This window comes from Rhea pennata, chromosome 1 (assembly GCF_028389875.1).
Source record: "Rhea pennata isolate bPtePen1 chromosome 1, bPtePen1.pri, whole genome shotgun sequence".
Lineage (NCBI taxonomy): Eukaryota > Metazoa > Chordata > Aves > Rheiformes > Rheidae > Rhea > Rhea pennata.
This window is the reverse complement of record NC_084663.1, coordinates 68,684,311-68,711,021: the sequence shown is the minus strand read 5'-3', so window position 1 is coordinate 68,711,021 and position 26,711 is coordinate 68,684,311. Positions and strand designations below refer to the sequence as shown.

The 26,711-nt window shown below is 44.7% G+C and overlaps 1 protein-coding gene across 4 annotated transcripts in view; it reads right to left on the bottom strand.

Moving 5' to 3' along the window:
- LOC134148505 (chromatin remodeling regulator CECR2) overlaps positions 1-26,711 on the bottom strand; it is a 97,176-nt gene that overhangs the window by 12,566 nt on the left and 57,899 nt on the right. For 2 of the 4 annotated variants that reach the window (XM_062590669.1, XM_062590660.1), the window contains exons 3-8: positions 13,214-13,397; positions 12,050-12,189; positions 11,404-11,508; positions 10,728-10,777; positions 8,127-8,296; positions 2,348-2,504 (exon numbers count right to left, since the gene is read on the bottom strand). In XM_062590669.1, coding sequence (XP_062446653.1) covers positions 2,348-2,504; positions 8,127-8,296; positions 10,728-10,777; positions 11,404-11,508; positions 12,050-12,105 — 538 coding nt within the window. In that variant the 5' untranslated portion in view covers positions 12,106-12,189; positions 13,214-13,397. Of the gene's footprint in view, positions 1-2,347; positions 2,505-7,329; positions 7,408-8,126; positions 8,297-10,727; positions 10,778-11,403; positions 11,509-12,049; positions 12,190-13,213; positions 13,398-26,711 lie in introns of those variants that run through there. The other 2 variants (XM_062590686.1, XM_062590677.1) reach the window with 2 other exon arrangements.

Here is a 26,711-nt window from a genome sequence, read left to right as displayed (position 1 = left end):
CCAGGTAAAGTGACAGGAACTGGGAAGTGCTACCATGTTACCAGGCTGAAGGACAGTTAGGGTTAATGGCAGGTCCCTCTACCACTGCCAGTAATTAAAATATCATGTTAATATCATATTTGACAGTGCTCACTGTCATGTTGGCCTAGGCGTAGCCCTACCCACCAGGCTTTCAAAAACTAACCAATGCCCTAGAAAGTACACAAACTGCTAGATAGTCGTATGCGTGAGAAGTGATGTTACAGCAGCATCTGGGAAGAGAGCTGGAAAACTCTAACCTGCTGTTCTGGTAGAAATCTAGAAAGCTGCTTTAACTCATAAATTCAGGAAAGTACAGATGGGCCCAGCAGGAGGCTCACTACCTGGGGTGTGCATTGGAGTGGGGGGAAGTGAAATCCCAGAGTGAAAAGAGGAACATGATCTAAAAACAGACATACAGTCCAAAACTAAGAAGCAGGTGAAGTGCCGATGAAGTCTTATCACAAGCAAATATTTCATGCTGTGTTTCACATCTCCCCTCTACAGAATACCTTATAAAATTAATGTTAAATCCAACACAGATCACAAAGTACAAGAAAATCTTTGTTACCCCTAAAATCTCTGTTGGTAGATGTCCAGTATTAACAAATCTAACAAACGACTCTTTTTCAAATCACTCTCTGCCCATCATGAGAACTGTCAAAGTAAATGCTAATGGAGGATATATTTGACAATAAGGCATGATGGTTAAGAAGCCAAAGTTTTACCTCAATAATTGCCATTTCTAAGGATAAAAAATACTGCAGTGATCTATCTGAAAAGTTTATTTAAATGGCTGATTTTTAAACAGCTTTTGCACCAGGTTAAAAGCAGATTTCTCTTGACTTAGTCTAAATTGACTGGAGACAATTAAACTGAAATAAATCGTTCAAACCAAAATAAAAGCATCTCTGCCAAGATAAGCACTAATGTATACTAAATTAGCTTAAAACAGAATACTCCAATTCTTAGTCAGTTTTTCTGAGTGGCTCTGCTGCACTTGCATCAGATGATGTAGTGACTGTATTTACCAAGAAATGGACATAGCTGATACCGAAGCAATGCCTGAGCAACTCTGAATGCTAGATTTACCTTTGCAGCTCCTTTGAAACTTCAGAATTAATTTTGTCTGTACACATGGAGAACTAAAGCACAGAGAACGTGCAGTTCGCCAAGGTGAAACATATCTGTGGCAGATCTGGAAGCTGGATGGTTCCAAGTTTAAAGCACTAGATTAGCCAGGACTGGTAACCAGAACTATATGAAGGCCAAGTAAGTAATTGGGTTTTCTAAAGATTTAAAAGGTAACCAAGTAAGAAACTATTCTTAGATAACATCTGGTCTGCTATCAGACAATAACTGTATATCAAACATATCAAACTGGTAGCAGACTGTTTTGTCTTGGAAGGTTTACAGGGTTTGTACAAATTTCGTTTCTGTTTTTCGATTCTTTATCCACTTAAAGATTCACAACATTGATACTACCCCATGTTACCAGAACAGTTTTCTGAAGGTGTTCAGTGTTCCCCTGGAACTGCAACAACCCATCAGTTACGGTGGCAAAAACAGCACATAAAGGAATCCCCCGTACGGGAGGCTGACAGAGGGAAGGTGGTCAGGAACAAGCCTGCTCTGTGATACCAGCACCCACAGATACTGGCTGAATGCCTGGTGTCTGTATGTCAATATAACTTATTAAACACGAGGGTTTCTTGCACAACAGCTTAACTTTGTGTTCAATTTAAAAACAACAACAACAGACCAAAATCTGAAGCTGTCACCTTCCTGTGCTCTGGTTAGTCTTGTCCCCTCATCCCTAGCTCTCCATCTGATGAGGGAGGTAGCAATACACTGCTCTTGCTACTTGTGTACTGTTCCCTTCCCTTTCTCCCCAAAGAGAATCCTCCTTTCACTGTGTATTAGACCAAAAGGACCAAATGCTATTCAGCACGAGCAAAGCCAACTAAACCTGCACACAGGGGAATCCATGAGGACCCATGTGGGGAGACAGAGGAGGTACGGGAGCTGAGGAATAATGGGAATAGCAGGAGAAAGAAAGTTTATGGAAAGGGAGAAAACAGGTATGATTTGAGGGAGATGACACAGTTGAAGTGTAAACTAGAGAAGAGCCACCCAACACTAAGGAAGACGGACAAGGGAAAAGAAACTACACTCAGGACAGCAAGGCCAACTTATCTGAGATAAGTCCAAGAAAAGATATTCTCGTTAGCATGTCTGGCAGGGGAAGAACACAAATGGCAGATCTTAATTTGAGATCTCAGGCTTGGCTTTAAGACTCCCACCTCTAGTTCATACTGGCTGCACATACCTTCCACTGCTTTGACCTTCTCTTCCATCTCTCTCTTTCTCTCCTCCTTTAGCAACTGTTCTTGTTCTCTTTTTTGCACTGCTATAAGGATTTGGCGCTCCTCCTCTTCCTCCCTGCGCCTTTGTTTCTCCATCGAACCGAGCACATTCGGGTTTACCTGTAACGAAAAGATGAGCAGACAACTGTAATGTGTTGGCTTATTCAAGCCTGAGCAGAGGCAGGGTTATTTGGAAGAAGAATTAAAACATAGTTACAATGAATGGCTGAAAAAAGAAAAGACTTGTACATCTGTTTTCTCAGATGAAAAAGCAACATGTAAAGGAAAATTATTTGTGAAACAGTGAAACACTATTGATCCAGGAACAAAAGAAGGAGAACGGATTAGTCAGACAAACTGCCACCCTGCCAGGGATGTACCATGTGGTTTTTCCTTCCAGGCAAAGGATCCTGACTGTTGACATCCTTGTACAACCCCTATGCCCTCCCAGCTAGTTGAACCCTGAGTGTTGTGAAGTGTGAGTAGAAAGGGCTACTCTGCCAAATCTGATTTTGCTATAAAACACAGAATACTTAGGATACGAAGAGAGACTGATACAGCCTTAAGTCAAAGTATCAATTCACATTGTTTTCTTTTCCTATTTAAAATAAGGCCTATCATGTTTTTGTGCTAATCTCTCCTGAACTGCCTCTCGCTCATTTGCTTGGATAGCTTTCCTGCTGGGTCCCCTGACCAATTTTCTCCTTCAAGTATGTCTGTTCCTTTATTGCACCACTTCCTTACCTCCCTACTGCCAGCAGGCTGTGTGTGTTTAGTCCTGCTCAGACCGCAGACTTTCCAGACCAGGAACTGCCTGCTCCTGTTTCTCCAATAAATTGCAAGGTATATATATGGCATTGTGGAATTACCTTTATTAGCTTAATTTAATTATAAGACAAAAGAATCAGTCATTTGCCAGCCACTCATACTTCTTTGACTTCTGCAATATCAAGGTATGTGCATCTCTTATCAGCAGGGAATATCAATCAAAAAAAAAAAAAAAAAAAACAGTATGCCTATAGTTTTCTCCACCTCCATTTTCAGGGAATAACCAGCAACCGCCACTTAGGCAGAAGGCATTTCCTGAGGATTAGCAATCAGCTGGGGTCCCTTGGCCGCTGCTTAGACCATCAACTTCCCCAGGCCCATTATTAATCCCCAGAAAAAAATCTGGCACTATGATTACTATTTCATCTTTGTTTCATTGCCTAGGAGTGGAACCTCAGGGTGTTTAGATAAATGCCCAGAAATGTTGTCTGGTTTTACTGCACATTCATTCATTCACTCTGCCTCCCCTTCTCTACTACAGCACTGCCCAGCTATCTCCTACCACAGCTCTCCACGGACAAGGACAATCTATATTATCTCCCTGCTCCCAGCAGCAATAGTATGTTAGGAGAATTATTCTTCAACCACTAACAGGTACAGAGAAGAGCCTGAAAGAGGGCCATGGGATTATTCACAACATTAGGACCATACCCCGAATGTAAGGACAGACTGGGCTGCAAAAACACCTATTTTGCATTCATCTTTCTAGGAAAAACCCACATCATGACCCCACCACAAGGGAACTCTGCCTATGGTCTTTTCCTTTTTAAATCTTTGCCAAATATTAGTACTTCACACTTCTGTTGCTTCCCTAGGTAAACTGTTCTGCAAGTCCGCACTCCTCCAGGTCAGCCAGTTTTTCCTAACATTCAGTCTAAAGTTAATTTTCTTCATTTTCTTCCCTTCATTCCATTCAATTATTCCTAGTTACACTCTTCTGTGTCACCATAAATTCTCATCTTCTTCAGTCAAATTCCAGCGTTTACGGGCTTCCTCAGACACTTAAACAAAACTCCTGTGTTCATGTAATTAGGTTAAATGTTTCCTTATAAAGCAATCCTTCCAGTTCTCTAATCATTCTAGTTGCCTTTCTCATCTTGCCTCCAACTGATCAATATCCAAATACCAGGATCCTAGGACTGAAAAATAGTATGCCAAGTGCAAGAGGTCAAGACCTTAGAGAACTGGATTCTACATTTTTGTTTTTGATTCCTTCAATATCCCTTTCTCATTTTGCTCAACCATCCATCCTACTTTCTACTCATGCACTCCAAACACCATCCTTTCATGTCTGACACTGACCATCAGGCAGTTTCACCCAACTTTATTGTCCAACCTTTAAATTACAATAGGAACCAAAGTCAAGTTCTGCAGCAAGCAGGAAGAAGAAAAGGTAAGCAGGAAGAAGAAAAGGTAAGCAGGAATCAGCCATCAGAAGTTAGCATGTCACAGATTTTATTTACGATGTGACCATCAGCCTTTCACTTCTCCAGGCAGCAGATCTAAGCCAAACTGTGGTGCCATACTGTTTTCTGCAAATGTTGGGGCACTGGTAAAACCTTCTGTTTTTTTGGATTTATATAGCTTCCACCACTCACATCCTACAGAAATGTGAACACAACATCCAAGTGGCAGTGCTCACTCCAGAACCCCTCCAAGCCTGCAGAGTGCATTGAGCACCCTACGCAGAAATAGCATAATAGAGGACCCAGGATGTGTCCTAGATCAACTCACCACAAATACGGCAGCGACAGAACAACATGACACATTTAAAGTAAAGGAGAGACAGTCATCCTAGCAGATCTAACAAGAGAAAAACATAAACCACAAGCCCAGTGTATGCACATGACACAACAGCATTTGCTCCCTGTAGCACTTGCAGGGCAGGGGCAGTGCTGGGATGACTCTTCAAGACACTCAAGATGCAGAAACAGCCTGATCTGCAGAGGGACCTAGTACCTCGTGCCCCCCTGAAGCCCACTGGGGCTGGGGGTGCTCATCTCAGGGTTAAAAAACAAAAGCAACAAAACTAAGTAAAATCAGACAGCTCCTAAATGTGCTGGAAGCAGACACCTACTAGAATGACAAAAGCAAAAAGCCAGCACAAGTAAAACTCCCTTCCTGAGTCAAGAGCTGGCAAAAGGACTTTTCTCCAGCTTCTCCCCACTGGCACAGAAGAAACCCCCTTGCATCTGCGACATCACCATCTCCTTCCCTCCGCCAGAGAGCACTCCAGGACACAACATTGCTGCCTTCCCCTAGACCCTAAAAGAGCCAAATTTCTCCTTTTGCTTTGCTCTTTAGACACCAGGTATCAAACTTCACAAGCAGACGGGGTGGGCACTCTGCCCCCACCAGCATGCACCCCCAGCCCCTTGCCCTCCAAGCCTTCCCCATTCCAGTTTCCTCAGTGCTGCCCTAATGAGGGTGCTGCTTAGGCAGCTCTTTAATGAGGAGCTAATCTGAACCACCTGTTGAGAAATCCCTCACAGTATTAGAAGCCTATGGAGCAGTTACATCTTGGACTGAAGCAGCATTGGACATACAGAGTTGGCAGGAAGGGGTCACTCCTGCACCAGACCAAGTTCTTTTTTTTTTCCCCCTGAAACTCGTCTACTGCTCACTCAGCAAACAGGCCATCAGACATGCTGGCACCTTCTCTGACTCCCCTGTGGCACTTTGACTGCCGTGTCCTGCTGGGTAGCCAGTGTGCGCATCCAGAGATTTGCCGCCCTCCTGCTTGCTGGCACCCCACAACACAGCGTTTGCTGGAAATGTTTCACCAGCCCACAGGCAGCAATTAGCAGCCCTCTGCCACAGCAGACCTGGAGCACCTGCGGTACTGATTAGCATCATTCAGGCTCCATGTGTTTCCCACTCCCCTCCTCCTCAGGGACTTCTGCTGCCTGCGAACAAACATGTGTGCCCTCACCTCCTGGATGGTGGGCTTTGCAGAGAGCAGCTCTGGCCCCACACTGACCATTGCTGGGGTCTTATTTTCCTCTCTGTAGGCTTTTATCTGCACCGTGATGAGAGGCTCTTCCTTCCTTTTATTTACCTATTCTAAGTAATTATATTTATCGTGGGGAACTGCACTTTCTCCTTTGTTTTGCAGGAACCTCTGACCCTGGCTCACGTGGGATATTCCCTGCAGTTTAATTTTCCAGGGTTTGGCAGCATTCTGGGACAAAGCACCAGCTAACTATGTTTTCATTACACCTACAGTGAGAGATTATGCCATGGCCATTTTTTTTTCTCCAAAGCTAACCCTGCATTGTCTGACCAATTTCTTTTGCTGGCAGTTGCCAGTTCAAAGACTCCCATCTCCACCGTACTATGCCCCTGGCTGTGCCAACATGACTGTTGGATGCTGTGTGGTGAACCGGACAGAAAGACTGATCTATGTTAAAAATAATGCCAACCAAAGGAAAAAGTCATATTTAACTCCAGTCATTTTCCCGGGTCTGGTTCACTGCACAGACCTGCCAGCCACAGTGCCGTTATACTGATGGGGTAGAGAAGAAGGAGTGAGGGTGAAGAGGCAGGGAAGAAGCTGTTTTAGCTGGCAGTCCTGTTTTTTGATAGTATTTCTTTAGACAGCCTAAACTGTGCCTTCCATTCCCATCTGATTCCCTCCCAACTCCGTGCTGCATCAAGTCATTCTTCTCTCTCTCTCTCTCCGTACTATCTACACCCTCATGTGTTTGCAGCCTCACGTTTTCCCCTTGGCTGAATTTCTGTCATTTCCCTTTGTAAGCCAGTTCCTTCTAGCCCTCTCATCCTTCTTCAACTTTTCTTTGAACTGCCTCAAATGTGCCAGCACTTTCATTAAAGTGGAATTCCCCAGACTGAGCACAGATTTCCATATGCAGCTGCACCAGAGTTTGCAGCAAGGCCTGTTACCTCCGCGATCCAGAGGGCAGCACCTCCCTGCTTGCCATAGAAACCCTGAGTGTCAGGCTGGATTTGACGGGCATTACCACCCATCTCTCTTTCAGCACAAGCACTTTCAAATGACTCCTTCCCACTGAATAGCGATGCTGTGGTTTATTTTTTCCCCCAGGAGGCATCTGCTTTCGCCTCCCTCCGTTGTCCTCCCCCTCACACCCCCCCTCACCTCCTGCTTGATTGGTTTGATGGGCTGATGGTCAGACATCCACCTGGGAGAAAACTCTGTCCGCTGCAGACGCTTCTCCTGAAACAGGGTTGAGAGTCGAGGGAAGGAAAAAGAGAGTGGATGAAATTAGGGCACATTGGTGATACTGGCGGAAGAAACTCTGAGGGCTAGAAGCGACCATGAAATCCCTAATAGCTTTACAAGGGTAGCAAACAAACAAACTGAACTCAATCCAAGAACGTCACGCTGCCAGCAGAGCCTGGAGGATACCATTCCAAATCTGTCCCCCCTTAAAATATTCATTTGACAGGCAATACCTCTATGAGTCTAAGAGCTCTGACTTACTGTCTCAAGCAGACTTAGCTAGGACAGCTGAAGCAGCAACTGCCCCTTCAGCAGAGCCAGCTGAGAAACTGCAGTTCAAGTGAAATCAGTAGCAGTTTGCATGGAAAAGCTAGGCTGTACACTGCAGCAGTTCAAGAACAGACAGAGATTTCCTGCTAGCAGAAAAGGGAGAAGAACACAGCCGAAGACAGTAACCCCTTCAGCCTTTCAACTTACGCTGCCTTGCAATCATGAACCAGATCCTTACACATTGACTCAAGCCCTATCGCTCCATGACAGGGAGTCTTTCTCCCCATACATAATGCTTAACAGCCCCTGCATCCACGACACTTGCAGGCTGGAGTGAGGAGCAGGGTGGGGTGACAGCTGCCTGGATTCAGTGCTCCTGCAATCAGCAAACATCCATGCTCTTGAAATTGGTCAGAGGTAAACAGGATGCCATGTCTCCTCACCTTCTGCGCAATCATGTTGCAGATCTCCGGCAGGAAGTCTTCACTCAAAAGTTTGTAGAGTTGCCGCTCTCTAAGGGAAGTCCTCTCTCTGAAGCTTTCTGTGACCTGCCTCCACTCCTCTTCCGTCTGACACAGCAGCCACCATGTCCCCCGACCTGGCCCTTGGGACCCTTCAACAACACGAAAGGATGTTATCTCCATGACAGTTAGGACTAGAAACTTTTCTCTATCCCTTCTCCTATCATTATGGCTTGGGAAAGAAAAAAGATACTACTAGTGGTCACTGTTAAGGAGAACATGCTCAGTGAGGGAAAGCACTGTCAGTGTAAAGAAAACGAAAAAACTGCACTGCTGTAGACCCAAAGTTCTCTTGATTCATGGGAAGTTTTGTTACCTCTCCTAGTGGCACTGAAAGAGATGCCAAGACACAGGGCAATTACATAGGCAAAAAATAACATTGGCACTTTGCAACACGTGGGCAGTATGACACGCAACAGTAACCTTCCATCCCAGTTACGGCTTTCCATCACTTTACATGATCAAAGGGTACCAGAGAAAAGGATTTAATTTATTCCTTGTAATGGAGGCTGTCAGCCAAGGCAGAACATAGGGTAATGTAAATGTCTGATTATTTTAATCTGGCAGCAGAATAAAAACATTGAAAATAAATATTATTTTGAAATAAGCCAAATTTTTAGCACTGCAAACCTTTACTGTGGTGAATAAAACCTTCCATTCTACTCAAATAAAACATTTCGTTTGCAGGCACTTGAAAGAAAAGAAGAGGAAGTGAAGGACTGGGTTCATCGGGCTGCCAGATGGGGGGGAAGTTCCAAAAGTTCACATCCCATCCCTGCTTGATTCAGAGTTGAATCTGAAGCAGACTTCCCACTCTGAGCATGTCTTAACTACCAAGACATTCTGAGCTGTTCCACTTTGTGTGAAATATTTGAATATTAATTGTGAAGGGAAGACTCTCCAGCGTGGTGGCTAGAACACCCACCTGGAAAGAGGGAATGTAGTTCCGGTTGCACAAATGTTTACACAGAGCGGAGAAAACTCATCAGTTGCAACTTGCACACTTTTGCCCCAGGACAATCTCTAAACAAAAGGGTTACAGCCCACGTTTGGGGAGGCGTAAGGTGCTGGTTCAAGTCCCTTCAAGCTGAGGGGTTCTCAGCTCCCTCAAAAAAAAAGCATGCTAACCACTGGCTGCTGGAAAGAAAGAAAGAATCCCACACCCCATTGGCAGATGTCACGTAGCTTCTCACTGCATTTTTAAACAAATTTATTATGAAAAAATAAAGAACCCCCCTCAAGCCCTCTCCTCTCTCAGCCCAAGCCTGGGCACTTTGTGGATTTGAGCTGCGGTAGCTCTGCCACGCAAGCTACTACTTTGCCTCAGTAAGATTGGAGAGCTTGCTGCCTCCCTCCAGCCACCTGCCCTCTGTCAGAAACTTCCACGCAGCAGTAGTGACGCAGACCAAACATGTGCTAGTCCCAGGTCACAGGCTAGCGTATTAGCTTAACCCACCATCAGTTTCAGTTCAAGCTAATGTACTGGTCTGTTAACTGAGATGGTGGAGGACCAAAACCACATTTATTTCTGTCACCCCACCATGCTCATTTGGCAGAAGGAGTTATTGGAGCTAAATTTGTGTGAAGAGCGTACCTGCACACTGCCCTAGAATCTGCCTTCTTTTTCCCTTCCCTTGCCAGCTTCTTATGGCAAACTCATTTCAAAAGCAACCAGGACTATTGCCCTATTTTGTGCCACCAGAAGATTATTCCACTGAAGTGACACAGTTCACTAGAAAACAATGATCTGATAAAACCCACAGTATCTCATGTGTGTAGCTTCAGCTTTGCCTCCAAACTATGGAGCAGCAGCCAGGAAATCCGAAAACAAAGGAAGACGAGAAGGAGGCATGGGAAAGACAATGCCCCAGTTGCCTTTTATTGTGGAGGAATGGGCAGGCTGAGCCCATGACTTATGTGGAAGCCAAGGGATTCTCATGTATGACAAATGAGTACCAACCCCTCAGACTCAGTTTCACATTATGTTGCCAACTCTCTTTTTCTCCTTCCCTCATTAACCCTTAGGTGGATATCCTCAAGTCAGCGTCTACAGAGGATGGAGCCTAGCCACCCAACAGCTACTAGGAGAGAGAGGTGAGGAGAATCAAAAGCCTCTTCGCAATGTTGGCATCACTAATTCTACTCTCTCTTCCCAGTGCGTTTGGTACAAAGGAAAAAAAAGCTCCCACTGCAAACAGGGACCTGTATTCACCTCACCCCCAGAGAAGCAAAACTGATTCATTTCTATCCACTCTAGTGAGTAGGTGGGCCCCTAAGGCCTAGTGTAACCCAATACACTGCATTTCTTCATCCCAAACTAATCCATGATAAGATAGGAAGTATGTAGGTACCCAGGCTCCTAGCTGTACAGCAGCCTGTAATGCTAACCTCTCCTCCAAACTCAGCTGGAATCACTAAGAGAAAGACTCTCCCTTTCCTCAGAAGCCCACCTCTCTAGGCTTTGATAATTTAAGAGCTGTGTGAACTGATCATATCAACCCTGACCCCACAAAACCTCTTTACCATTTCTTATCTGTGTCTCATGGATTAGCAAGTTCTCTTCTGCCTTCTCCCTACCAAAAAGAAAGAGAAGGGTTGATATAATACATTACTTAACATCACTGAAATGCAGCCATTTCTGGGTAGAAGCACGGGGAACACAGAAATTATTTGGTGCATAGCAAAACCATAAGAAAATCAGTGTGCAGAACACACACATTCAATATATGTATCATAGCTTCATAACACTTTAAGAAGTGAATTATTTAGATTGGTGTTTGGCAAGGACTGTATTTCAATTCTTACGGGAAGTATCCCAAAATCTATACTGGCTCAAGGGGGCCAGAATTTTGGCTTCAAGTACTAAACAGTGAAAGCTTTCTTTATCAGGACCATATTCCCTAGCACTGCACAGAGGAACTGCATCAGAAGTCAGGCATCAGGAAGAGTGATACCCACTGTTTCACCAAACTTGGCTTCCAGCTCAGTCAGAATTTTCTTTGGAGAGTGATCAAAGCACCTTCCAAGTCTGAGCTTGCTTCATTTCAGAGATACATTGAAATTACGGCTGCATGAGATAGATATACTTTTTGGGGGAAGCCCCGAAGTACATTATATTATTAAAGGCAAGAAATATCAGAGAGACTTCCATCTGGGAACATGTGCATTCTACAACTATCGCAGAACAACCTTTCCATACCTCAGTAGATTTTCCTCCAGCAGTTTTTTTCGCTTTGGGGGTCGCCCTCGTCTCTTGCCTGTTTTCCCAGGAACATTTGGGGTGTTTGTCTGCCCCCCACATCCCCTGTAAAACAACAAAATCAACATGAAATATTTGCTGAGCAAGGGAACCTTGGCTAGCAGGAAAAGAGAAGGGTAGGGAAATTGAAACAGCTGCTAGGAACTAAACCAAAGGAGGGATTAAATCAGAGCAGCAACAGGATGAAGAGGGAGGGAGGGAGGGAGGAAGGGAAGGAGAAGCGGGATTCCCACTTGCTGGGAGCCTGATCTGGGAGCCGCCGGCACGGTGCAGGGCAGACAGCTAGGAATGTGGTGGGGCAGGCAACATCACTTCCACAGCAGGTTCTCGTGGTGCCACAAAGGCTGCAAACTGGCTCTAACACAATGCACAACACGGGGCAGCTAGCAGTCTGCTTGGCAACTCCAGTCTTGCCCTGCATCGACATAGCCCTCTCCCAGGCCCTCCCTTTGCAGCCACACACTCCCCTCTGTGACAACAGCAGTCAGGCGGAGAGTCCCTTCCAGTCAGGCTGGCTGCACAGGCCCCCCCTTCTCCCCATGCACCCAGACACAGGGGAAGTGCAAGGACTCGAGGGGGCTGTTACCTGTCTGGAGCCAGTTCTCCATTGTTTTTTGCCTGCACCGGGTCCTCCTTGTACATCCGCGTGCCGTAGAAGTACCAGTACAGCGCACCGCTGCTGTCCTCGCCCAGCGGCTCCACGCGGAGGCTGTCGGCGTCCAAGCCCTGCATCCATGGGGAGCGCCCAGACAGACGGTGACAAGTTGAAAAGCAGCCACACTGTCACACAAGATGTGATGACACCCCTCCCTCCACAAACACCTCCCTCCCTCCCACCATGCCATAACAGCAGCACAGCTGCTCTTCCAGGCCGTTCTGGGAAAATGCGACTCCAGAGGGAAGACGACATTCGCTCTCTGCCCAGGGAGGGATTTAGATTGGCATCTCTAATTTGAATGGCCTCTCTCATTTTAACATTTCATCTTCGGTGCTCCTGACAGGGAAGGTCTAATTAGTGCTGGTGACAGTCATGCACAGCCTTGAGAAGTGCCCTGGAAACTCTCCCCACTGCTGCCACTCCCATTCCCCCAGCTCTCCCACTACACTTCAGCCCCATCCTTCCATCTCACACTGCCCCTCAGCAACAGTCTCCGCTCCTACAGCACTGCCCTTACAGCTGGAGCATCTCCAAATTCAGTCTTCTCAAAAGTGTAGCCAATGAAGCCAATTTACTTAGTGACTTTTGTGTTAGAAACAAATCTACAGAGGACGAGAGTCCCAAGATCAGTCCAACACATTTGCCTTGGCTCTTCTGCAAGTGAGGGTGTAGGGGGAGGAGAGGACAAACTGTCAAAGCTTGTTGCACTGGCACCAAGTACCGGGCCTTAAAACATGCTTTTCTGGGTGATGGGGGAAAGTGTCCTTGGCTTATCAAAAGCACACCTCAAAACTCATGAGCAACCCACAACTCTTTGACTTCACAGAAAAAGCACAATGAGCTCTAGTCACCAACACATCAGAAAGCTATCAGGAAAAAAAGACAGAAAAGGGCCACCAAGATAAGCGCATTGCTGAAATGTCTCTGACCTGTGACCTAAACCCCACAATATCCTTGCATCATGCCCAACTGCACAAGGGAAACGGGACACTGACTTCCCTCCCTTCTGCCCTCCCCAGGAAGATTTCTTAATCCATCCAGCTCCCACAACTGCACCATCTCCTCCTTCCCCACTCCTGCTGCCCAAAGCACCTTGAGGAGGTCAAAGACATCATCTGCATCGAGCCGGTAGTCACAGAGACGGTGCAGGATCTCGACTCGGGTGCGCAGGGGCAGCTCCTGGAATGTGGATTCCCGCAGCGGGTTGGGTTTTCCTTCCTCCAGCTCCCAGCGGTAGTTGATGATGTCCTCCAGGTAGCTGTGAAATGTCTGTGATCTAGCCAAGAGAAAAAATCCCCCCACAGTCACTCTAGTTTTACCATGCCAGAAATACCTAACGTGACAGGGACAACCTAAATAAACACAACACAGAAATAGTTAACGCTTGAAGGAAAACTGCCTAGGACAGCTGCGGTTCACTCTCTCTCTGTTGTCGAGGTTTCCAAGCTCCCCTACCAGTACCATAATCTGGTTGCAACGCTGTGGGATTTCACGTTACATACATGCAGCTTACAGCACTCTGTACTACTACTGTTTTGCTTCAAGCTGAAAGAACAGGCTAAACATGATCTCATCCCGCTCCATCCTCTTTTTATCACAGTGAGCAGTACCTCGTGCCATCACAGGCATCGACCCTCTATGACACTAAGATGCAATGCAGCAGACTAGTCTGATCCCATCTGCCTCCCTCCATTTCAATCGACTCTTATCTCCTCCAGCTTTCCATTTGCTTCTCACATCTGCTATTGCTAAGCCCTGCTCCTCCCTCTGCCTCTTGGGAAATTTTCTATGCGCCAGGTCAGCAGCTCTGAAATTTTGGATAGCTGATCCTCTCTGCTGCTGTCTCCTTGCCTCTCATACTCCTGTCACCGCCCCCATCCTTCTCTCCCTCCAAGCTCAAAGCTGCTGCTACTTTTCTCCTACTTTGCCAACACCGTCTCTGGCAGGACATATGCGCAGCCCACCTTGGCAGACTGTAGCCTGGGCCCTGCTACACAGCAAGGCTCATTCCTAACACTAGTGTGCCTCACAAAGTGTTCAGCTCAGAGTGCACACTCCTCTCCAGACTCAAGGGCTCAGGCTGAACATCTCTTTAGCACTTCTGCTAAAATGTTTTTTTTTTTTTTTGTTTGTTTGCTAACTAGGGCACAGTAAGCACCCATGCCTTTGCAACAAGTTCACCATCTAACCCAAGGAAACATATATGTTTCTTCTCCTTATCTGGTATTGTTGAGTATTATAAATTGTCCCATCTGACATATCTTGGACCACTGATGAAGCTTAAGATTAGAAGAACTCATATCTATATTTTAAGGAGAGCTTATTCTGATTGTTGAAAAATTCAGGGAAGGGAATAAAGAAGGTATGGTGAGACCATGTATCCCTAAAACCAAAACTTCTTAAGGAACTGTCCATATTGCTTGGACTCCTGAGACTTGCCAGTCTCTGTTAACCTGCTAGAATTGTGTCCTGCGCACAGAAAAGGGGGAGCCTTGCTGTGCCCAGAATCCAGCCACTCTTACACATACAAGCCATCCATATGCCTGGAAGAACACCACTGGGCACACATTCCCACCACCCCTCAAATAGGCAGCTCAACTTGATAGGTTTTTGGCGCAAACAGATTACTCTATATGATTAATGGAACTTTGCCAGTACTACAGTATTGCATGTGCCTGAGAAATTGCTAACTACTACAAAAGCTATTATTATTTTTTTAATGAAGAGACAGAGGAGCATGATCTAACTGGAAGAAGATTCTTAAAAGTAAACGAGAAGTTAGCTATTAGACAGCAAGGCTTCAGACATTTGGTAAAGACTGGACAGTGACTACAAGAACTGAGGAGCAGGATGACACACAATTTCTTCAAGCCCTATCCACCTGGATTTCCTTTCCTTCCTGAATGGAGGGGTATAGATGCTACTGCCTTGTAGATTACTCTCTATGAGCCAGTTTCTTTCTGCATATCAATGAAAGCTGACCTCTTAGAGCTAACTCCTCTCACCGGATGAGTTTTATTGGCCTCCCTATTCTATTTAACAACAGGTGCATGAATGTATGTGGATTTAGTGAATTCTGCAGCCTGCAAGCTTCGTTCTTTTCCATATGGCACAAGCAAAACATCAGCATTTCCAAATGTCAATGTTTTTCCCTACTGATATAAGCAAAACCACACGTAACTTGAAACAGTTCTTTCACCAAAAATATTCAGTCAATACAATAAAGAAGGACAGTTTCATCAAATGATTCATGTTGTCTCAGGCACAAATTTTAGGGTAAAAACTACAGAAACTATCCTTTTATGAAGTATTGAATGCAGAGTCAACCTACCTTACATTCGTTGCTGTACATTTCTATAGTACCTTCATTATATACCTCAAGACCCAACCCAACTTTCAGTGAGGACTTCGGCTTGTCAAAAAGCACAATACTAAGTATAAACTCTTTGTTTTTAGGAGTGCTATTTGATCACACAGATTAAATATCAGATATTTACTACAGGTCACCAAATAGAAAAAAATAAAATAAAAAAAGATTTGACTAAAGCTTTTAGAACAGAAATAATGACCTAAGTCTCCTTCTCTGAAAGCAGGCTTATGCCTGCATTGTTCTTCAAATGCTTCTTCCATTATGAAAGGTGACGGAGAGCATCCAATTCCAGTAGTACAAGTTCATCATTTTGAAACTCTGTCAGAGCTCAAGGTAGAAGATTATCTGATCAGGTCTGATATAGTGGCTCTGGTCATTTCCAGTAAAATTGACCAAATAAACACTTTTCCTAGGATCTTGGAAAACAGTGGTGACACAGGATACCAGAAAGAAGCAACAGAAGTTGCTTTATCAGCTCCTATTTTTCTGCCTAAAACTTCTTCTACAAAAAAAGGGAAAGACATGCATCAGACAGATAGTCTTACCACTTGTATGAGTTCACTTTTCTTGATCTTCCATTTTAGCTGCACCCCCTTAAAAGAATATCCACCCCACTGATCCAGGAAGCTTCTCAATTCCATAAGATCATCTGAAATCTTTGCCAATATAACTCACGTTCCCTTTGTGGATTTGCTCTGTTGACTTAACCAATTTAGTTCAAGTCTGACGTTCACATAACACTAAAAATTTCTGCCATCCAGCTCAGTGTCCGATACATTACAAGCTCTGTTCTCAAAAGTACTTTGAGTTCCTACCCCATCAATTTTCAAAGACAGCTACTGTGCATTTGTCGCTTTGAATAAGGATAGAAATGAGAACCAGAGATGGGAACCAGATGTCTCAAGGCATTTCCAACCACTCTTGATTCTATTCAATTTATATTTTCCCTCTTCAAGAGGGTTGGCCTCATTTTCCCAGACAAATATGAGGTCCCAGTCTTCAACCTGTCTGCCACACCTATGCTTAGTCTCCCTTGGCCTGTCTCAATTAAACTTTTCTTTGCAAAAAGTTTCTGAAACAGGCTGTCTTGATCACAGAATAATATCTGCAGGGAGCATTGCAACTTACAAAAAATCTAGCCTTTGAGTTCTTCCACAGACAAACCAGAAATGCTTGAAACCTATTATTTAGCGTTACCTATTAAATCCAAATCCAAGAATTGAAGAGACAGGGCCCAGGAGTGGAACGACCTGCATGCCTTCTTCAATTCAACAAACAGGATAGCGATACATCTGCAGGTGTGTTAAGTCCTACATAGTATGTGCTGCAGTTGAGAATCTCTGAAAACCCTTTTCTAGGTGAGAAGGTGGTAGGAGATTACCGAGATAATAAGATAGATATATTTCTTCTGATGTTCTCAGCATCACCAACACTCAACTGACAGAAGCAATGGTAAGTCAGCAAAGCTTCTTCTCTACAAATTCAGATATTCAGCAGCTGGAATAGATTCATACTTGGACACATTCTGTTTCAGAGCATGTATCCAATGGAAAATCCCTTTTCCTGTCATCTTGTACCACTAACAGCAAGGGTCATGTCTGTTTAGTTTCTGAATTTAAGAAGGACTAGGTGTCTTCAGAAGAGCTTTTTCACATTGAATTAGTAATCACTTGATCCAGAGGGGAAATCAAGAGAGTTCTCAGTGTCCTCCCTGGAAGCAAATTGGGGCTCCTGGTAACAATTAAAAAAAGCATTTGGGACCATGGGCCATAATGACTGTCATCGTATCTCACTCTTCTACGCCTGCCCCCATGCCATACAGCAGAAGCATCTTTCATACAGCTCATTAGCCAAGAAAAAATATTAAAGTAATCATCTACAAGAGGTCAGAAGAGTTATACTTGGAACACTTACTATAAAGCTTCCCCCTTCCTACAGACAGTTTTTCTCCCCATCCCAACTTCATTAGCCTCTGTGCTGTTAAAATTTCACAAAATCAAGACAAAGTTTCCCTCACTTGCCACAAGGTCCCTTTGCTCTACAGTCACCATCTGATATAGAAAAGAATTGGGATAGCTGCAGTAGGGAGATGGTAGAATAATACATGTGTATCTAAGTGAAACATCCCCAGGTGGATGATGTGGATGTCCTTGTGACATAATTCCTTTTCTGTAAGCATACAAGGAGCCTCATCCTCAACTGTATGCTCTGAAACCACCGTGCTGTCATCAGTAGTCCCTGCCTTTCTCCAATCACTAAAAAGGGGTCAAGCTGAATCACATCTGTGGCTGGAAGTTTTAAGCATATGCTGTGTACCTGTCCATATATAAAAAGAAATCTGTCGTGAGCAGAAGGACATGATCTAGCACACTCGTCTCAAAGGGGAGAAACAACAGCAGACAATCCACAAGAGTACTGGCGATGTTGCAGCTCAAGTTGCCTGTGATCTTTAGTAGCAGCTGCAAAAGAATCAGGGCATAAAGAAGATGGGGGCAAGTTGAAGGAGTATCAGCGTCCAGAAAAATTATCAGCGTCAGAGAAATTATACACCCCCCCGAGAGTCGAGCATGGCAGCCCGACCATCTGCCACACGGCTGCCTCGCAGAAGAGGGATGTTCCTCTGTGCTCCAGGAAAGGGGAGCCGAGGACTCCTCCCCCAGCATGGTGATCACAATTCAGCAGTCTGTCTCCACAGCAGCCTTCCCCACACTCAAAGGCACCTTTCCCACCACCCAAGGTTTTAATGTGCTGGTCTCTTTCTTCCGTCTGAGAGGCTTGGCTGGCACCTGGAACTAGCGAAGTCCCCTTCCTGGTGCCTGTGTGCCATCGCTGTGTGCAGTCTCTAAGAGCATCTCCTCTGGATACCTCAGCAGGAACATGTGAGCATTTCACAGGGCTCACAGGATAAATGAAAAAATTTATCCGGAGCTTCGGGTGAGCACACTTGGGAGAGGACAGCTGCACCTACAGACCTCAAGCCTACAGGCACCCTGGAGGGCGACCTCAATCTGAAATCCCTTCTGAGCAAACCCAGGACTGTTAAGACTGCAAGCATGGGTGCGTGTGTGTGTGTATACATATACATACATACACACACACATATATTTTTATGCTCAAGCCCAACAGAAGCAGAGCCATTTGTGCTTTTATTTTTCAAGTCTCCAAAGCACATTAAATCTTGGCTCGGAAACTGTAAACAAAATCAAGCCAAAAAAACAAAAGCAAAAACAAACACTGATTCAGTAAGAGAGTCCCCATGTCATCTGCACTTCCAGCAGGCAGGATGCCATGGACCAAGTATGGATTTACTGTCACAGCATACTTCTCTATGTGGCCCACTGCTGCCAATTTTGTTATAAGCTCCCCCTCTCTGTTCCCCTCAAAAAGCCTAAGACAAAACACACAAAAATCTCAAGCCTGAGAAAGCAAATATTGGATCAAAAGAAACATTAGGATAAGAAGTTGGAAATATTGGACACAAAAATCTCTCGATGATGCTCAGATACTGCTGGCACACACAGATAAGCCTTCTGAAAGTTCAGAAGCCAAATAATTGCCTGGGCCCACTAGCTAGAATATCTATCATGTTGACAATGTTTTAAGTCTCTTGTTTCATTTAATTTACAAAAATGCGATGGTAGAGTAAATACTGGAACACTCTTTAAGTAAAACTGCTGGGAAAAGGGTAAGCCTGACCTATGTCTTACCCACATGGCATATTGCTCTGTAGTGGAGATTAAAACCAAGAACCCTGACAAAACCAAAGGATGACAAAGAGCAGGAACATTAATAGACCTTCTTCACCTTCACCCAAGAGACTTTCATACAGTGTGAGGGAGGAAAATGGAAAACAAGACTGGAAGAGCTCAACTTCCCTCAAAGACTATCTTCTTGTAGTTCCTTTTACAGAGTTAGTCAGTAAGAAAAACAGTAGAGGTGATATTTCTAGTCAGTAAAAGCTTTAAAGGCTGAAAAAGACTTGGATTCCCTCAGCAAGCAACAGGCAAATAACAGGCAATAATTGCCTTTGCAAGGCAATTCGCTCAGTAATAAGCAAAAAAAGATTTCTTGGATTGAAGATATTTCACCTTATGGGCTGGCACCTTTTATATTCTGAATTGGCAAAAAGGTACCAGTTCGGTGTTGGGAGTCACTCAGGTGTTAATGAGAGCTTTAATTGACAGATGGTATTCCAGATATTTTCCTCTCTCCAATGAAGATAGCTTCTTTGCAACAGCAGAGATCAGGAAAACTAAATTCTTAACAAGCATACAATGCTTCGGCACAAAGGCAAGCCCTCTAGACGGTAATGGGAAGGATTCAGGGTTTGCTGGGATGACCTCAGTCAAACATCATTAGCAGGGTCAGGAGAAGCAAAGCCTATTTTAGATGAAAAAATAACGTAAAGGCCCCCATGATCAATCTATCGTGGCTTGTCAGAAAGAGAAAGCATAGGCTGACCTTAGAAGCAATATGAGTTACTACTACCAGCTTGACCTTGAGCTCTCATGTAACAATGGAGACTTTTTTTTAAACTGTATTAATGAGCTTTCTTATCTGAGGTGGGGGAGGAAGGCTTATGGACCAGCTTGTACTTTACCTTCAAACAACTTACTTTACTTAGAAACTAAGTCAGGCATGGTGCAGGGGAAAAAAGGTACTATCCCGATGGGGGAGAAAAAGATCAGATAGGTACAATCCTGATTTCCTTCCAAGCCCTCTGTGTGCAGCCTGCCCAGAAGACGTGCAAGCCAACACAAAACATGTATTCCTCAGACCATTGTCATCAGGGCAATCAGACTGGCAAAGACTCAAGGGCAACTAGTGCTGTGAAGGGCCTCTCCTTAAAACACTTCACCACAGCAGAGTAAAATGTGCGGGGAGCTGGAGATCCAAGAATCGTGACCGTAAGCTTTAAGAGCCACATTTTGCTTCCAATCCAACTAGCAGCTTTCTGCATTACCTGCAGGGAGAGGCTTTAAGAATACCAGCAATGGATAGTCTTGAGGTAAGGAATAACTCTTGGCCACACCAACCCAGTGACAGGCCTCAGCAAGGCTGGACCCTGGAAGAGCCCTTATGATGGAGGAAATAAACACCTGGGCTCATCCTGCTCTTCAGTGCCCTCTTTTGACTCGTGCTTGGGGAATATGCGCTGATCTACATGGAGCTGTGGACAAAAGAAGGATTGTTTACATTAATGGACCCTGAATGAGATCACAAAACGGGTGGGAGGGTGGGAAAGGGGGAAATCAAACTGGCCTGATCAAAGCTCCAGTGAAGTCTCTCTTCTAGAGTCAGAAGAGAGCAGATATTGCTGGAGTATGAGGCCATCATGAGGCATGTATAGGCACATCTCTACCTCTCATCCTCCACTCTTAACCAGAACTAGCTTTCTGAATGCAGATGCTGTCCAAACCTCAAATAGCTCTGCCTGCATGGCCGTTCAGGAGCACTGACAGTGTAGGAAAGGAGAAAAAGGCTTCAAGAGTCAGAGTGCAGACTGCACAAAGCTCTGCATGCACCAGTCTGTCTTCATACTTCTAAACATGGGAAGATTTATTTCTACCTTACGCTCATGGTTTTGCTTCAAAACATTAAAAAAAAGAAAAAAAGTTGGTTAGTAAATGGTAAATGGCAGCAGCTCTGCCCTAAAACAGTCTCGTCTAACCCCAGGAACTGGCATTTCCACATCCCTGAAAGATACACTCATGTCTTCAAAAAAGTAGAGGAAAGCGGGGTGAATTCAGCACACTAGCTATTCCTGCTCCCTGCCACTCACCCGCCTGCCCCACGACATGCCTCCAGAGGCTGAATGTGGCACTGAGACAACCTTCAAGAGCACACTGAACAGACCACATGACAGGAGGAGACATTAGGACACCAATGTAATTTAGGACCCCCCTTCCAACATAGCAACACAGAGTAGGACAGGAGGTTCTCAAGCAGAAGGGCTGCTTGATCTAGCTAAGAAAATCTAATTTACACAGCTGGATGCTAGAGAATCCCCTGCCTTCCCAGCTGAACTTTGAAACCATTTATATTTAGGAGAGGAAAGAAAGAACTGAGAGAAACCAGGTTTGTCAGAAGCTAAGAATATTCCAGTCCTGCTCCTCATCTTTCTTCATCTTACCTCAAGCAATCTTCCACACACTAAAAACTGGAGAAGCTGGAAGGGGAGCTGGCAGATATGCCGTATCCCACAGAGAAGTAGAATAGGAACAGCTACGGAGCGAGACAGTGTCTCCAGGGATGCAGAGAGAATGGAGAGCTGATATGGCCTGTCTAGTCTAATAAGGGATCACACCACAGGAGCATGTGCTGGCTTGACAGAAGCAAGTGCAGCCACTTAACCTGAATATGGCAGCTGAAGTGGGAGTATTGCTGTGCTACCCCCAAAAAAGGGGAGCACAAAGGAAGAAGGGGAAACCACAAGGTCACCACAGCTCTCACCCTTCAGGGAGGCTCCAGTACTGCACATGGAGACTTCCTGCAGCCCTGACAGAAACACTGAACAACCAAGAAAGTTTCCAGCTTGGGCTCTTCAAACCCTACAAGGCCACACTAACCAACTCATGAATCAGACAGACACCTTTTTGTCTGCCATGAGCCAATATGTGTTGCTTTCCACTTATACAGACTCCTTCTCCTTCACATGAGAGGCAAAAAGCTGCTGGTCTACTCTTCCGAAAGCAGAAAACTTTCGGAACAACTGAACTCATCAGCCAAAGCAGCAAAAGGCATGCTCTAACTTTCCACAGCTGCCTAGCTGCCCATGGTCCACACTTTTCCTGTGATTCTGCCTTTATCTAGCAACCACCGTCCATGTGACACAACTGCTGGAAGTCACTTGTTTGTTGTTTTGCTATGAGAAGACATAAGAGCATCAGAGATACTGAAGCAGATATAAAACTGTCCCATATTGGCCTGTTCTGAAAAGGTTTTTCCCTTAGGCTGGCAAACGCCAGGGACAGGCAGGAAGGCTGAGATAACTGTCTATTTGATCTTCTCTCCCCCATTCACCCTGGATTTTTCACTGCTTTATGTTTACAAAATGCCGAGGCAGCTAATCGGTGCTCTGTGACCCCTGTTAATTGGGCTGTGTGAGAGAAAGGCGGCACCGGCAGGAGAAATCACACGTACCTGTTACTTTGAACTGTCCTGTCGTTTTCCATTTCCCTGCTTGCAGGAGCTCCACGCACCCTTCTGTGAGCCATGGCTGCTCTATTTTCATTGTCACCCCCAGGTTTAGCAGGAGAGGCCACAAGTGTTACCATGCAGTCGTCCCACCTTTAATATGTCAAGGTAGCAGGAGACAACAAAGAGGCACATTGTATTACCACTCCAGCTCCTTCCACGTGTGTATGACTTTTGTTGAAGGAAACGAGTAACCTGAAGGCACCAGTGGCCTTTCTTTTACCTATGCTAAAGCGCCCCTTGCTGCCCTTATCTGCCCCTTTATTGCTCCCCTTCCTCCTCCTACACTGCAGTACCAGGAAGAACGCAGCAGATGCCCAGCATCTATTCCCCCATCTCAAGAGAACAGCAGCCTGTTTGGACAAGTAATCCAGAGATAGAAACCAACTGGTGTGAAGAGGCAAACCACGAAAGAAAAGAGGGGAGATTTGCCAAGTCTGGCGGATTATGCAGTACGTGGAGGATGTGCAAGATGCATATGATGAACTATATGTACATTGGGTGATGGGCCACATTTGATTTTTAGATAGGAGCAAGGGTTGCCTGCATATTTTTGTTGTTTGATTAGGGAGTGGGAAAGGAAGAAGTAAGAAGAATATGAGCAGCAACAAAGCCAGAGCAACCAGAAACATCCCAAACAACAGCTGAAGACATATGGTAGCGTAGGAAGAGAAATTCCCTAGAAGCAGGAGGATGCATAAGATCACTGCCTAGGCAGATTAAGAGAATATTAAAGGGATAAAATAAAACTTAAAATATGACGGCTTCCTGTTTGTTTTTCATTGCCATCTCAACCTCTCTCTCTAACTCAATGAGTCTCTGCACAGGCTCCAGGAAGCGAAGATTTGTGCTCTCAGTGTACACAGACTTTTGGTGTTAAAGTAAGGAAAGAGAAGCAACCCTCCCTCTTCTCCCCCTCACAACTACAGATGCTGCTTTTTGAGTGAAAAGTGATAATGACAAATCAATGCTTTGAATAACTGGGTTAAAAGGGGAAAAAATCATGAAGTCTTCTAAAAGATCCTGAAACATCACTCTGGTCAGCATAGAATATTGCTATATGTAGTTGTTAAAGCATGAGGTAAGGTAGAAATAGATGCTCAAAAAAGAACATCTGCCCTGAATGAATGCAAAAAGGAGATGATTTGAAACAGTTTTTAAAATTTTCTTTTTCCTTAGTTCCAACACTGCATTAATATCAATTAATTAAGTATAATTCTGCTATTTTCCATAGATATTGTTTGGATTGATTCAAGATTACCACACTCCCCTAAAAGCATGTTTAAGCACACTTGCCCAGCTTTGTCAACACACTAACACCACAGTTACTCTGTACTCCACAGTTTATGCAATCTTACCGTTAGGTACTACCCTGAAACCATGAGTCAAAGGGCACAATAACAAATCAGCTGCCATCAATGTGACACACAACCCATGAGAGTGGCAAAGAATGGTTTAAACTCAGAGGAAACCACTCTGTAATCAGCCACTGGTATGCATGTTCCTACCATCATGTTGCAACACGCTCCACAACTCCAGCATGGAAGAAAGCAGACGATATGACGATATTGTAGCTCTTTTTTTATTCTTGCCTAAAATTACAGCTCTTATTTCTTTGAGATATGGCTGAAATTCTAAAATATTGTGCATCTGGAAAAGATACAAGAATGTCCAGGAAACTCGTAGTAAGACAGTCTGTCACATATCCTGCCTGTCTGAATGGGAAGATGACTTGGGAGTTTGTCAAGCATGAAGAGTTTCTGCTCCTTTATAAGACAGTGAAGATCTGAGAACAAAGATTCTTGGAAAAGAGCACTGGATATTATAAAATAAAAACTACCAAAAAAGGTCTTCTAATATTTGTCAGAGGAAGAATACAAGTCTTTGAATGACATCAGATGCTCATTTTGGTGGGCAGTCCTTCAGACGTGGAGAAGGAGATGAACTGCACGACCCAGCAGGGTCAGCTGCTCTTTTCCTGCCCTGAAGAATCAGTCTATTTAGCCAAAGGAACCCAAGAAAGAGGTAACATTGGTTATTGAAGCTTTGCCTAGAAAGAGAAGCAGAGCCAGTACCAGAACAGGGTGGCACCAGCGCTGATGCCATCACACATCATGTCCAAGGTGAAAATGACCAAGGAAAGAACTTATCTCATCCCCAGCCCCCATGATAAGTTAAGGATAGAGTTGAAAATTTCTCTGTAACGCAGCTGAAGAAAGTTTTGTAGTAAGGTGATAGGTGATACTAAGGGATATCTCAAAGAGATGTATATGTCAGCTCTTACTACATGATGACATTTGTGACAGTGATCTTGGCTGTGGAAAATGACTTTCATTAAGCAATGAATTCCCTAGCATACTAATAAATATGGCTGGAGAGCTGAGGAGTGTTGGAGCCCAATCCATCTCTATCCAATGCGAACTACCACTACACCTTAAGCAGGAATAAGAAACTTTCCCTGACAGAATGCTAAGATAAAGCAGTAAGAATCTTCTGAGACTAAATGTAGAGTTTTCTGCAAAGCTCAAAATCAGAGGACAAATAACTGAAGTTGCTGGCAAAGGAAGAATGGCAGGAGACAGAACGGAGGTCCAGAGTCTCAGAGTCAGCACCAGGATGTGTACTGAAGGCACTGGAGCATACACCGCTACCGAAGGACAGGAAGATAATGGCAAGGAGACATATTATGACCAATACTGAAGTTGGTGATAACAATGAACAAGACAGAGGTGCAGAGTAGGAGAGCCAGCTGAAGAAAGAATGCATTAATCCACAGGGCACAGCTGGTCTTCTGATAAAAACATTAGATCACCTGGAGAAGATTAAGCAGTACGATGCCAAATTGGAAACTTTACAGGCACATCAGCAGGCAGCAGTCTTGATAACACCAATAGACTTAATGGTATCAGTAAATTATGTCACTTTTTGGATGCAACTGAAAAGCAAAGAACCAAGGTTCTCCTCAGAACACATACTCATGAGGCAATAAATCTGAGACACAGCAGTTCCCAGGCCTGTTTTAGAGCTTGACGGGCAATTCTTGGGCCTCAAAACAAAACTGGCTGACCTGGACCTTTTGGAGCACAGCTTTAAAAGGGAGGTGCCTTCCTTTCTCAGACAGGAGACCAGAGTTTTTTCAGTCTTGTAAAGGAAGTCAGACAAAGGCAGGAGGGTCCCCAGGCGGGGTGAAATGTTGATCATGAAAGACTAATCAGCAGGTGAGAGAGTAACTCCTCCAGTGGTGGAGGCCTCCCAGCATGGATGGATGCCTCCCAGCGCTCCTGAGGAATTTGGAGTGATGCATTCTTCTCTGGGCAGTTCTTCCCCAAGGCTTATCAGACAGTGAGGATGGGAATCACTTATAGGCATAATGATCCCACAGCCAAGACAGTGTTTGAAGCCCGGGGACTTCTGCATTGCTTCTGTGTCAAGTACCTTGGGCTTTGAATAACAAAAGACAATCCCTTGAGGGATTAAAAAAAACAAAAAACCCACCCCTGTGTTAGAGCTATTTATTAACTAACCAAAGAACTATTTACAGGTTATTAGATACAATAAAAAGGGAGAGAGAAGGATCTGAGTGCTTAAGAAGAAAACAAGTACTTTGGGGAAAGCTAACTTTTGGGGGGTGGGATTTGGGCAATCCTGGAACGGAGCGAGAGACCTGGTAAGATGCTGGCTGCTGCTACTGCCTTGAAGGGTGCTGCTAAAGGAGACTTTGATCCATGTACATTGGGCGTATAGCAGGTACATACTCTTCCGGCCTGGAGTAGACATGCATTCCTTAAAGAAGGGAACTGCTGCCATGCAGACACAATTACATGTGAGAAGCACTGCTGTACACCCTGCTCTTGCCACTGTTTGCCTCTTTCCTCCTCTGCCTCAATGCATACATTTTGACTTTCAAGGCATCAAGTTCTTTTCCTGGTTCTGTGCTGTGTGACCTTGACAACGAACCACACGCAGTGTATGCACAACAAATCACTCCAGAGGTGATGAAATCAAGACCAAGCTTTGCCAGCC